The sequence below is a fragment of the Eretmochelys imbricata genome, chromosome 9 (assembly GCF_965152235.1).
Source record: "Eretmochelys imbricata isolate rEreImb1 chromosome 9, rEreImb1.hap1, whole genome shotgun sequence".
Classification (NCBI taxonomy): Eukaryota; Metazoa; Chordata; order Testudines; family Cheloniidae; genus Eretmochelys; species Eretmochelys imbricata.
Genome location: NC_135580.1, coordinates 16321097 through 16334090, shown reverse-complemented (window position 1 = coordinate 16334090; position 12994 = coordinate 16321097). Strand labels below are relative to the sequence as shown.

General features: G+C 42.4%; 1 protein-coding gene across 3 annotated transcripts in view; it reads right to left on the bottom strand.

The window, feature by feature from the left end:
* TNIK (TRAF2 and NCK interacting kinase) overlaps positions 1–12994 on the bottom strand; it is a 305023-nt gene that overhangs the window by 33689 nt on the left and 258340 nt on the right. For all 3 annotated transcript variants that reach the window (XM_077825854.1, XM_077825855.1, XM_077825856.1), the window contains 2 exons: positions 9458–9621; positions 6986–7083 (listed from right to left, as the gene is read on the bottom strand). In XM_077825854.1, the coding sequence (XP_077681980.1) occupies positions 6986–7083; positions 9458–9621 (262 nt within the window). The remainder of the gene's footprint in view (positions 1–6985; positions 7084–9457; positions 9622–12994) is intronic.

Here is a 12994-nt window from a genome sequence, read left to right as displayed (position 1 = left end):
AAATAAGTAATCTTTCATCCCTAATTCCACACAGATCAAATAAAATGCTTTATTGACATTTAAATTTGCCCTAAAGTCAGACCTAATTGGTGCCTGTTGCAGTGAGAAACCATCAGAAACTGTCAATCATCTGAAGGGGAAAAAAAGAAACAGCATGACTGTTTCACACTTCCGAGGGGATTTTTATTAATATCATGGTTTTAGGTCAGTAGTCTTTATCTCAATGCAATGACTTAGTATGGAGACATGCCTACATGCTGCTCCCAGTTACACCCTATTGACTAGCAGCTATAACCCGTTTGATTTACTCCCATGCAACCATACCAAATTCATTTGAGGTCAGTGTAACCAAGTTTAGATTTTGGCAGTCCCTGTAGATACACTTCTGATTTCTGTGGCAGAAAGACATCCACTTCTGGGAAGGACTTTTTCCTCTCTCACACTTTTCTGTGCCCAGCCATCACTCTAAGCATGAGCAACATGGCCACAGAAGAAACTTGAGGATCATTTTTTAGATCAGTGTAATATTGACATAAATCATTTCATCCATGCTTTGAGAAACGGATAAGAACGTATTCCATATTAAAGAGCATGGTTAGGGGTTCATGACTGAAAATAGAGGGCCATATTCTAAGCCCATTAAAGTCATTGGAAAGACTCACTGAGTTCAGTGGGCTTTGACCAGGTCCCATAAATGTCAGTAGAGTAAAATAAAAATAAAATTAAAATTCAGGTTCTGTTTTATAGGAAATAATACCTTGCTTTTCTATAGTGCTTTTTCTTTTATAGATCTCCAAGCACTTTACAAAGGAGGTGAGTCATTATCCCCATTTTAAAGATAGGGAAACTGAGGCACAGAGTGGGAAAGTGACTTGCCCAAGGTTACCCAGCAGGCTAGTGGCAGAGTTGGGAATAGAACCAAGGTCTCCTGAATTCCAGTCTAGTGTTCTATCCATTAGGCAACACTGCCTCAGATATGCTACATTTCTCACAAAGACAGAATGTTGCTCGTCCCTTTAAGACAGGATCTTTATTATGACTAAAGAGAGAATATGGTATTTAAGAGTTTATTTCCAATGCCAATAACTTGGTGACTGCAATATAGTCAAATCCATAATCATGACGACTAATCAATCAAGCAGCTTCTATGGCTTGTTTGTTTGGTTTTCCTAAACTGATGAAATAAGATTAAATGAAGATTTGAACTATCTAAAGATGTTTTCAGTCTATAGTCAAAAACCTATTCATTAAGTAATCACTTTTCATCAAACTGGTTAGATTTCCCCCCAAATTTCTTAAGCAGTATAAAAGAAAACTGCAAAACAGCACCTCTTTTCTCCCTACATTTTAGGACTAGCACCAATTATTTCCAAGTATCAAGGGACCAGATTGTGAAAAACTGGTCTCCATTTTCACACCTGCAATTTCCAAGCCAAGGTAACTGTGCATATTAAATTGCATCCGCATTATCTCTGCTCACAAACTGCAGCAACCAAGAGATTTAAATCTGAGCATGGAACTCTGGTTTCTTAGGGCCATCCAACCATTCTTAAAGACACTGAAAAGTAATTTATTCTACAAGTAGTTCCATTTAAATTAATCAGGTTGCTCCCAGAGTAAGGTACAACCTCAAAGTAATAGTGACAGAATCTGGTACTTAGAAAACAAGCATGTAACATCTCTCAATGTCAGAAAAGTCTGGGAGTGTTACAATCCTTCAGCCAGACACAGAGTTGATTAACATAAATATATTATCAGTCTGCTATAGTCATCATCAACAGATAGTTAACAAGTATTGTTTAATACCAGCTTAATTAGTTTTTAATATATAATTTTAAAATTATAGTCGCAATAATACTCACAGCATCAGACAATACCATGAGATAATCAATATTTTCCAGTGTAAGCTCTGCCGTGGGGTGGTTAATTCTCTGATGCTATCATTTTCTCTAGATAATCACTTTGTAGGGTTTTACTGATTCATCGCCTCAATCTTGGACCAAAACCCCCTCAATCCAACAGCTAGAAAGGAAGTGCTCTTTAGCACCAAATATATGTTTGAAATGTTATTACTGAAGATGACATAACATATGAGATAGCACTATCAATCAGTTAAATTACTCTTAATTGCAAAGACTTCTTTAGACTTAATATTTTCTGGAAACAGGTCAGTTCAGTTTCCAGAATCACAAAGCTCATTTAACTTGAGTTTTACAATAATGTTGCCCCTATCTGGATATTGATTTAAGTGTTTTCATTAGCAAGCTCTCTCATTAAACAAAATGCATTGCTCATGTTCAAGTCCAAGAGAACTAGCTAGCTATTTTCTCTTATTTCTTCTACTTTTTATAGTAAATCATTTTAGAAAGGGGTCACTTACCACTGTATGTAGAAATGCAAGTTATCAGTGCAGTTAACAACAGAAGTTAGTGCATGTTCAAATATTTGTAAGACATTTCATAAATACTAGATCAGAAATGTACTACTGACAATACAGTCTTTTCCGTGTATATATTTAAGACTTCAGCATTGTTAGATGTACAAATCTGTTTGAATAATATTTACATATGGTAAGAACTGTAAAATTCATATAACTTAATTTCTGTGTTTAAAAATATGGATGGGCAGTAAGACTGGCACTGCCAATCAACACTCATTGTAGCAACACTAGGTTTGAGCCTTCTAGATTCAACCCAGTTATCTGAATGCAATTGCACTGTGGTTACTGGTAAAGTGGTGGATAGGTTTGGAAGCCAACATAAAATCTGTCATTAAATGTGAAGACAGACACAGCTCAGGTGAACCCAGATCTCATCAGCTATATTAGTGAAATCCACGTGCAGAACCTGGCAAGAAGCAGCCACCTCGCAAACCAGCTCTGAAGGTTTGCTGCATTTGCCTGACAACATTGCATAACTTTGGGCCTAATCCTGCAGGGTGCTGAGAGCCTTCAACTCCCACCAAAGTGAAGGAGAGTTGAGTGCACTTAGGCGCTCACAAGAGAACTGCTCAGCACATGGCAGGGTTTAGCCCTTTATTAGCATTTCTATTTAGTATAAATTCACTCCTACTCTGATGTATTAGCTAGAAATATTTTGTGGCATCATAAATACAAGTGCATTAAGTGACATCTGTATGTCAAAAAAGGTGCTACCATGACTGCCCTAGCAGATGAGATTTCATTAGCCACAGCAGGGACAATGACTGTGCAAGCTTCAACCTATACTGCCCACTTATGTACTCTAACCTTATTCTGCATGTTTCAGAGTAACAGCCGTGTTAGTCTGTATTCGCAAAAAGAAAAGGAGGACTTGTGGCACCTTAGAGACTAACCAATTTATTTGAGCATAAGCTTTCATGAGCTACAGCTCACTTCATCGGATGCATACTGTGGAAACTGCAGAAGACATTATATACACAGAGACCATGAAACAATACCTCCTCCCACCCCACTCTACTGCTGGTAATAGCTTATCTAAAGTGATCACTCTCCTTACAATGAGTATGATAATCAAGTTGGGCCATTTCCAGCACAAATCCAGATTTTCTCACCCTCCGCCCCCCCCCGCCCCCACCACAAACTCACTCTCCTGCTGGTAATAGCCCATCCAAAGTGACCACTCTCTTCACAATGTGTATGATAATCAAGGTGGGCCATTTCCAGCACAAATCCAGGTTTTCTCACCCCCCGCCCTTTTTTCCAAAAACCACACACACAAACTCACTCTCCTGCTGGTAATAGCTTATCCAAAGTGACCACTCTCCCTACAATGTGCATGATAATCAAGGTGGGCCATTTCCAGCACAAATCCAGGTTTTCTCAGCCCCCCCACCCCCCAACCTCACTCTCCTGCTGCCAGGAGTTTGGCGGGGGTGGGGGGTGGTGGTGAGAAAACCTGGATTTGTGCTGGAAATGGCCCACTTTGATTATCATGCACATTGTAGGGAGAGTGGTCACTTTGGATGAACTATTACCAGCAGGAGAGTGAGTTTGTGTGTGTATGGGGGTGGGGGGTGAGAAAACCTGGATTTGTGCTGGAAATGGCCCACTTTGATTATCATGCACATTGTAGGGAGAGTGGTCACTTTGGATGAACTATTACCAGCAGGAGAGTGAGTTTGTGTGTGTTTTGGGGGGGTATGTGAGAAAACCTGGATTTGTGCTGGAAATGGCCCACCTTGATTTTCATACACATTGTAAGGAGAGTGGTCACTTTGGATAAGCTATTACCAGCAGGAGAGTGCGTTTGTGTGTGTGGTTTTTGGGAAAAAGGGCGGGGGGTGAGAAAACCTGGATTTGTGCTGGAAATGGTCCACCTTGATTATCATACACATTGTAAAGAGAGTGGTCACCTTGGATGGGTTATTACCAGCAGGAGAGAGAGTTTGTGGGGTGGAGGGGGGTGGAGGGTGAGAAAACCTGGATTTGTGCTGGAAATGGCCCAACTTGATTATCATACTCATTGTAAGGAGAGTGATCACTTTAGATAAGCTATTACCAGCAGGAGAGTGGGGTGGGAGGAGGTATTGTTTCATGGTCTCTGTGTATATAATGTCTTCTGCAGTTTCCACAGTATGCATCCGATGAAGTGAGCTGTAGCTCACGAAAGCTTATGCTCAAATAAATTGGTTAGTCTCTAAGGTGCCACAAGTACTCCTTTTCTTATTCTGCATGGAGCTCCTCTAGGGACTGCAAGAGAGTATCGCAGAATCCACATCCATTGAATCCTTGCTCTTGCCATTCAGGCTGCCAACAAATTGTGGCAATGTTTAGTGAAGTCTTCTTCACTCAGAATCAGACAGAGCCAATCAAATCATTGCTTGGGGGCAAAGGACTCCATATTCCACAGTCACTTCTGAAATATCTGAGCTCCATGCCTACTAACCGTTTTCCAAAGAAGTGGAAGTACCAGTTTTTTTGGTCCTAAAATGAACCCAGGTGAGTTTACACTATCAATAAAACACAAATGGTTTTCCATTCAGCAAATGTGTTTTAACACGTCACTACCAAATTCACATTATAAACATTGATTTTTTTTTTAACCTTGATATTTGTAAAACAAAAATATCTCCTCATGGGAAAAGACGGGATACTGAGTTAGATGGACCATTGGTCTCAACCAGTGTGGCCATTCTTATGTTCTAAAATGAGGTTCTCTGAACTGCTATTAAAAGGGGTGAAATGCGGAGACATTTGAGTAGCAGCTTTGCTCTGTTTACAGACCCATAGAACTCAATGGGGAGTACCAGCAGAGTAAGGTACTACTCAACTTGAGCAAAGACATTGTAATCTGGCCCTGTTTTCTCCCCTTAAGTGCTAATTTGGGACTTTGTCTATATTTGGGATTAGACCCAATTCCAGCCAATGGTATAGCTGCAATTGGTACAGGCTTCACTTGTGTAAAGCCCACACATAGGCAAGAAAAACAGTGATTTGGACCAGTCGTGCTTTCCCGAAGCAGGACAAGCTCAAGTAGTGTAAGTCATTGCTTTCCTTGTCTGCACTTAGGGTTCTGCCATTCATCAGTGCAAACCCCAAGTATACACAAGGCCTTAAAAGGTATAGGTATTCTTAGCTGGTGTCAATCAGCACAGCTCTGCTAACTACAATGCTAATTTGTACCAGCTGAGAATCTGGCTCAAAGTATTATAAACTAATATTTCACCTGTGATTAACCAGCTCCCTAAAGTTATCGTGCAATAGCCAGAGCAATGCAATCTCAGAGCATCAGCCCTGACACATGCTGTCAACAAGAATGATTGTTATTAGGACATGGCTTCATTTGAAAAGCAGATAATTCTGCTCTTAGTTAAATTTGTGCTTCCCATTGAAACCAAAGGGGTCAGATCGGGTGTAACAGAGCAGAATCTGGCCTTTGCTGCAATCCATTGAGACAGCCTTTGTCAGGGTAAGAAAGTTCCAGTCTCAGTTTATTCCCTATAAAATCCACAGAACACTGATAAAGTGATTTGCTCTGCTCATGAAGGTTCATAGTACAGTAGTTCTTGGTTTGGCCTCTGTGCAAGTGGTCTGCAAATGAATTTTGTGAAGCCAAATATACTGAGCAAAATGTATTAACAGATCAATTTCCCCCCCTTAGATTAGCTCACTGTATCTAAATACAATCTTCCAGATCTGAAATCTGAACCATGCTAGCATTGCCACCTTTTTGAATGTAAGCACCAGGAAAACATGGTTTGATATTAAGCTCTAACTAGTCAACCTTGCAAAGGCATGACCAACTAAGAAAAGATATCACTAACCTCATCTATAGCTTTCTTATAGCTCTGGGAGTAAGGGAAGATTAATCAGCGTCAGAGGAAACAGATCGGGACAGGAAAAAGCCAGAGGAAGGGCAAGCAGGTTAGAAATAAAATTAGAATTGTTAGCGCAACGCTGTGAAGTGTAAAGAAAAACAACATCAACAAAACATTAATACACATTAAAGGAGAGAACAGTGGAAATCCATTTGGTTATTGAGCCCAACGCACTCTGCAGTTTTAAAATACAAACATCAGACATAACATTAAACCAGAGACTTTGGAAGAGTTTTTCATGGGCCTTTGCCAAAAAAGTAATAAAATAAAAGGGCACAGAAATTACTCCCAGTTTTTTCTTAAACTGGGGTGACTAGCAACGGCTGGGTAGCAAGCCTTTGAACACAGCACACCCCCCTCTGCAAGGTTGCTCTAAAAATCACCCTACGATAACACAATGTGAAATTGTGCTATATACAAACCCTGGCCCCAATCCATCAAAGCGTAAAATTAAGCTGTGCTGAAGTTCTTCTCTTGCCTGGGGCCATTGTAAATCATACAATCTCTATGCATTAATATATCCCACGGACTATTGCTATACTGCAGATTTAGAACCTCAGAACTGGCGATGGGACTGCGTTCGCCTCTTTCTATGGGTTCCTAAGGCTGCGTGATTGCCATTAATGAAAACATGGCAAATTCTACCAACGCATAATTTAAGACTCACAGCAGGTCGGCTTGGTCGTGTCACATCCCTGCTGTCCTCCTGTTTCATCTTAGATGGCTCATGAGGGAGCACAGGTGACCCTTCAGGTTTGGCATTTCCTGGGCAAAAACAAATCACCGTTGTTAGTGGGAGATCAAAGACTTTCACCAGGCAGTAGGATACGCAGAATGATGTTGCGCACCTGTGCACAATGGCACCTCTGAGAAACCTAGTAGCTCCTCATTCATTTCAGGATCCAGTTCAAAATGATCCTCCATGTTTTTAAAAACACATAATCCAGTCACAGTCTCTCTGCTTCCCTGTCTGATCCCTCTGCTTGTCTAAGAAACAAACCATCAAACAGCACGTGGCACTTCTAGAGCCCCTTCTATCTCAGATCTTAAAGTGCCTCACTCACTTTAGTGAGTTATGCCTCACAACCTCTAATCCAGAGGTAGGCAAACGGTGTTCTCACTTTACAGAGAGTAAGGTTGTGCCACACTGGCAGAGCCCTGTGTGGAGTGATACAGAAATGTCCAGCTGCAGCAAGAGCGTGGGAAAGGATTGGGCTGAGGCACAATCCCACCTGAGCTCCCTGGTGAAGAGAGAGAAAGAGCAAGCAAGCTGCACCTTCCTGTGGTAGGGAGCCCGTAAAGAATGGGGACAGCCCATGGACAGTCTCCTTTAGTGGTGACTTGCAACTTCTGGGATACAGAGAGAGAGAGAGAGAGAGAGAGAGAGAGAGAGCGAGAAGTACCTGTGCTCCTGAGCTCAGACTGAGGTGGTCCCTGGCTCTTGCAGTACCCTTACATAAGTGTCATGGACAGCCTGGCCCTGAGTGACTTGCCCAAGGCCAGAGAGTGAGACTGTGGCAAAGTCAGAAAAGGATCTCCCAGAGCTGTGATTTGATCACAACTCTATGTAGTCTAGCATTGTCACGCCAAACTATCTTGCCATGGTTTTCACTCCTACAGCATCTGTTTCCTCTTGTTTGGAAAATCCTTTCTTGTTTCTCTCTACTTCATCTACCGCTTGGCTGAAAACAGCTCAAATCCTCTCTCCCTCAGCCATCACTTTATTTAATTTGTAATTGTATTACGTGACTCTGTAAAGCCTGTTGCTATGCAGTTTACTTGAAACGGGCTCTCCACGATATAGCTCTATTGCATTGTCCTCTCTCAGTGTAGCAAGAGCATTTATAACTAAACCTAATCCCCGTATATGGCACTCTCAACATTCTTGTCCTTTTTCTATTAAAGAAACATTCACTCTGCAGAGGAGCTGGGCATATGATAAATTGGAAGCACTGTGTTATCTGATATAGCAAGGACATTATTACTCGCAGAATTCCTCATTAACTAAAAACCAAAAACAGAACAATTGCTGATAAATTACTTTTATTGACTACCTAGAGGAGTGATTATTTTAACAAGAGACATGCCAATTTACAGTCAAGGTGGGGGTGAGGTAATGTCTTTTACTGGATCAACTTCTGCTGGTGAGAGAGACAAGCTTTTGAGCTTACACAGAGTTCTTCTTCAGCTAAGCTCAAAAGCTTGTCCTTCTCACCAACAGAAATTGGTCCAATAAAAGACATATTAACTCACACACCTTGTCTCTTTCATATCCTTGGACCAACTTGGCTACAAACATATTGCATAAACTTACAGTCAAGTCATAAAAAATTCAAAGCATGGGTGCAGCACTTGTTTTAATGTGCTTTAGTCTGTGGATTTATACTCCAGGGCTGTGAGAGAAATATAGATAAACTGGCTGGATGTGCTTTGGCAACTCCTACTGCGATTAGATGGGGAAAAAAGAAGATTTTCAACAACTATAAGATGCCAGGAAACAAATCAGCCAGGAAGGTAAACCCAGTGTAAACATGGTTCTGTTCTGAAAGACTTTTAGAAGAAATGGCTTTGGAGCTAATTCACTTCTCTATGCCCTGGAATGCTCTCTGCACACAAATGAAGTAAAACACCAAAAAAAAGCTGAATTTGGATTAGAGAAGAAAAAAAGTGAATGAGGAATTCATTATATTTCACTACAACAGAATCCCTAGAATAGGTGATGATATTTCTTTCTATAGGACGATCTTACAACTACATACATACAGAATATTGGACCAAAACTTGTAGTCACTTTACTTGTAAAATGCTAAGTCAGGTCTATGAGGGTTTTGGACAATAAATAAAGTTCTGTACAAACATAGCCACTTCAGCAGACAATCTGAAAGCACTGTGAAAAGGTGAGTAAGTATCATTTCCATGTTAGAAGGGAAAAAACCGAGGTGTACGAGAGGAGCCTAATCTCGGAAAAAAACAGTTGTCTAAAATCAGGTGCAACTCCATGGCTTCAGTGGATCTATTTAAATCAGCTTTTCACACACATGAGATCAGATCAGATCCAGGGGAGGTAAAGTGACTTGCCAAAGGAGTGGAGAAAGGTTACAGGATCAGGGCCTAAAGCTTAAAAAAGAAGTCATCTCACCTCTGACTCTATTACGTTCACTGGAGCCAGCTTGGGAACCAGGCTGGGATCCTCCCTGGGAACTAGGCTGCGAGCTCGGGGTGCTGGAACTGGAGGAGCTGCCACTACTGGTCCTCTGTAGGGGACTCTCAATGACGGGCTCAGTTCTCCTCAGGTCAGGGTTACTGTTGCACACCAGAATGAAGGAAAATTGCAGTTAGATGGGGTAACTGTTCTGGAGAGTTGGGAGAAAGTCTTCATTCAGTTGGAAGCAATATAACAGGTTAGTGTTATTGAAGCAGCAGGTCCTTTCAAAGTTGACATGAGAGGGTCAGATCTACCATGGTGACATGCAATACAAGATGACAAAACGACTGTGGAAAGTTTAGTACTGTATAATTCTGTGCATTTCAGAGCCTAAGCATTCTGGGTAAAATTTTCATCCAAGTGACTTTTCAAAAGTGCCTACGTGACTCAGGAGCTTACATTCCATTGCAAGACAGTGAGGGCTTGTCTTCACTACCCAGGAGATCAACGCTGCGGCCATCGATGCAGCAGGTGTCGATATAGTGGGTCTAGTGAAGATCCGCTAAATCGATGGCAAAGCGCTCTCCGGTCGACTCCAGCACTCCAGTTCCCCGAGAAGATTAAGGTAAATTGACTGGAGAGCGTCTCCCGTCAATGCAGCGCAGTGAAGACACTGCAGTAAGTCGACCTAAGCTACGTCGACTCCAGCTAAGTGAGCCGTAGCTCATGAAAGCTTATGTTCAAATAAATTTGTTAGTCCCTAAGGTGCCACAAGTACTCCTTTTCTTTTTGCAGATAGAGACTAACACAGCTGCTACTCTGAAACCTGGTAGCTGGAGTAGTGTAACTTAGCTCGACTTACCCCAGTAGTGAAGACAAGCCCTGAGACTTAGTCTGGTAAACCACTAAGGATGCATCTGCATTAGGACAAAGGGTGTGGTCTTAATTCGAATTAGCTAACATGTGGTAACTAACACGAGGTAAAATCCAAGTGAAGACAAGGCAGTTTGTACTTTTAATGAGCAGATCAAGGCAAATGCTCTGCTCCCCCACAACCTTTAACTCAACCTGCGATCATGAATGAAAACTGACAACTGTTTTGTCTTCACTAGGATTTCACCTCAAGTTAGTTACCTTGTGTTAGCTAACTTGAGTTGAGAATACACCTTTTTTCCTAGTGAAGACAAGATCCAACTGACTTTAGGCACATTTGAAAAGCAGTTTAGGTGCTTTTGCAGATGCTTCCTGGTATCATTAACTAGTAGTTTCCAGAAACTAAAAGACAACTAGCTGACACAGCAGCCAGGGCCAGACAGAAGCTTTTGCTATGCTAGGCAAACTGGAATTGGTCACGTCCTCACAGCCCCAACAAACATTTTACTGGCTTTAGAAATTTTTTGCCCTAGGAAAATCCAGGTATGGCAGAGCTAACCCTGATATCATCACCATTCAGCCACTGAAGTCAATGGGGCTATGCAAAATGTATACCAACTGACCTTAACTCCAAAAACAGAACAAAATCAAAAACTGCAATTTAAAAGTTACTTAATTTTAAATGTTTAAAAATATTCTGTTTTAAAAAGTAGGGGCTTGCAGATTAGCTATTTTTCTGTAATATTTGTTCCCTTGCTAAAATCTGCAATGTGACTGCAAAGTATATTTGCTGGGCATCAACATTCCCAGATCTTCATGGTCTCATATCTCAGCCATTTCAAATGGCAAGAGGCTGAAATCTGACACATAAGTTGCCAGCTTTATCATTTCTCTTTTTCTATCTCACTGTTTCTTTCAAACACATGCAGAGTTTTAAATTAGAAAAAAAAAAGTGGTTTTGATTTACAGATGCAACCAACATTTCTCAGGGTTTCTCGTATCTTTATGGAATTAATCCTTGGCACTTAAATGGCAACAGAAAATATGTTCATGCAGCATAGTACAATACCTTTTCACACAATGTTTCTGCTAACTGATTTTATTATTCAAAGTCTTTCTGTAAATGAGTGGAAGCTTGTTACATGCAGTTCAAGTAGGACTGAGTACTGACAACAACATGTGCAATACTTCTGCATTATATAATATGTAATCTGGAATCAAATGCACAGCATAAGCATCATAACACATGAGATATACGTGATCCTGAATAATTTAGCTAGGGGTCAAAACAGCACAAATTGCATTTATTGTGCAAAGTCCCATTGCCATAAATGATTTCTTTGCAGGATCAGTTTCATTTGGACTTTGTCTTGGATGTATATTATGTAGAATTACTGTCCAGTGTACCTTGATTTTGCATAGGAAGTTATTAAGAAGATAACAGCAATATTAACATGCTTGTGCAGAATGACAGTAGCTTTCTGTGCATAGGGTTGCCAGGTGTCTGGTTTTTGACTGGAATGCCCGGTTGAAAAGGGATCCTGATGGCTCCGGTCAGCACAGCTGACCAGGCCGTTAAAAGTCCGGTTGGTGGTTCAGCGGGGCTAAGGCAGGCTCCCTGCATGCCGTGGCTCCACGCGACTACTGGAAGTGGCGGCATGTCCCCTCCTCCGGCTCCTAGGCACAGGTGCGGAGCCCCCCACCCCAACTGCCAGTTCTGCACCTCCCATTGGCTGGAAACCACGGCCAATGGGAGCTGAGGGGGCGGCACTGGCCCATGGGGCAGCATGCAGAGATGCCTGGCTGTGCCTCCATGTAGGAGCCAGAGGGGGCACATGCTGCTGCTTCTGGGAGCTTCTTGAGGTAAGCGCCGTCTGGAGCCTGCACCCCTAGACCCCCCCACCGTGTCCCAACTCCCATCCTCCTCCTGCCCTCCAAACTCCTCAATCCAAGCCTGAAGCGCTGTCCTATGCCCCAAACCCCTCATCCCCAACCCCACCCCAGAGTCTTCACCCCAGCCAGAGGCCTAACCCCCCCTGCACCCCAACCCCCTACCCCAGCCTGGAGCCCTTTCCCGTACTCTGAACCCCTTGGCTCCACTCCCCAGCCTGAAGCCCCCTCCTGAACCCCAAACCCCTCATCCCTGGTCTCACCCCAGAGCCTGCACCCCATAGCCAGGGCCCTTACCCCCTCCCGCATCCCAACCCCCTGCTTAAGCCCAGAGCCCCCTCCCATATCCCAAACTCCTCATTTCTGGCTGCACCCCAGAGCTCGCACCCCCATCTGGAGCCCTCACCCCCTCCCACATCCCAAACCCCTGAGCCAGCGAGTGAGTGAGGGTGTGGAAATGAGCGAGTAAGGGTGGGGAGAGTGAGTAACGGGGGGGAATGGAGTGAGTGGGGGGCAGGGCCTCAGAGAAGGGGTGGGGTAGGGGCAGGGCAAGGGTGTTTGGTTTTGTATGAGTAGAAAGTTGGCAATCCTATGATGGAAATGCACCATATAGGTTACAATAGAATAACAATTAAAATAATATTGAATACAAAATTAGAGTTTATACAAAGCTGGAAGGAATCCAGAAAAGCAGTGGGGAATGAAAGAACAAGAAGAGAAGATACAAAAATGTTATTGCTGGATTGAATGGTTAATTTAATATACTTT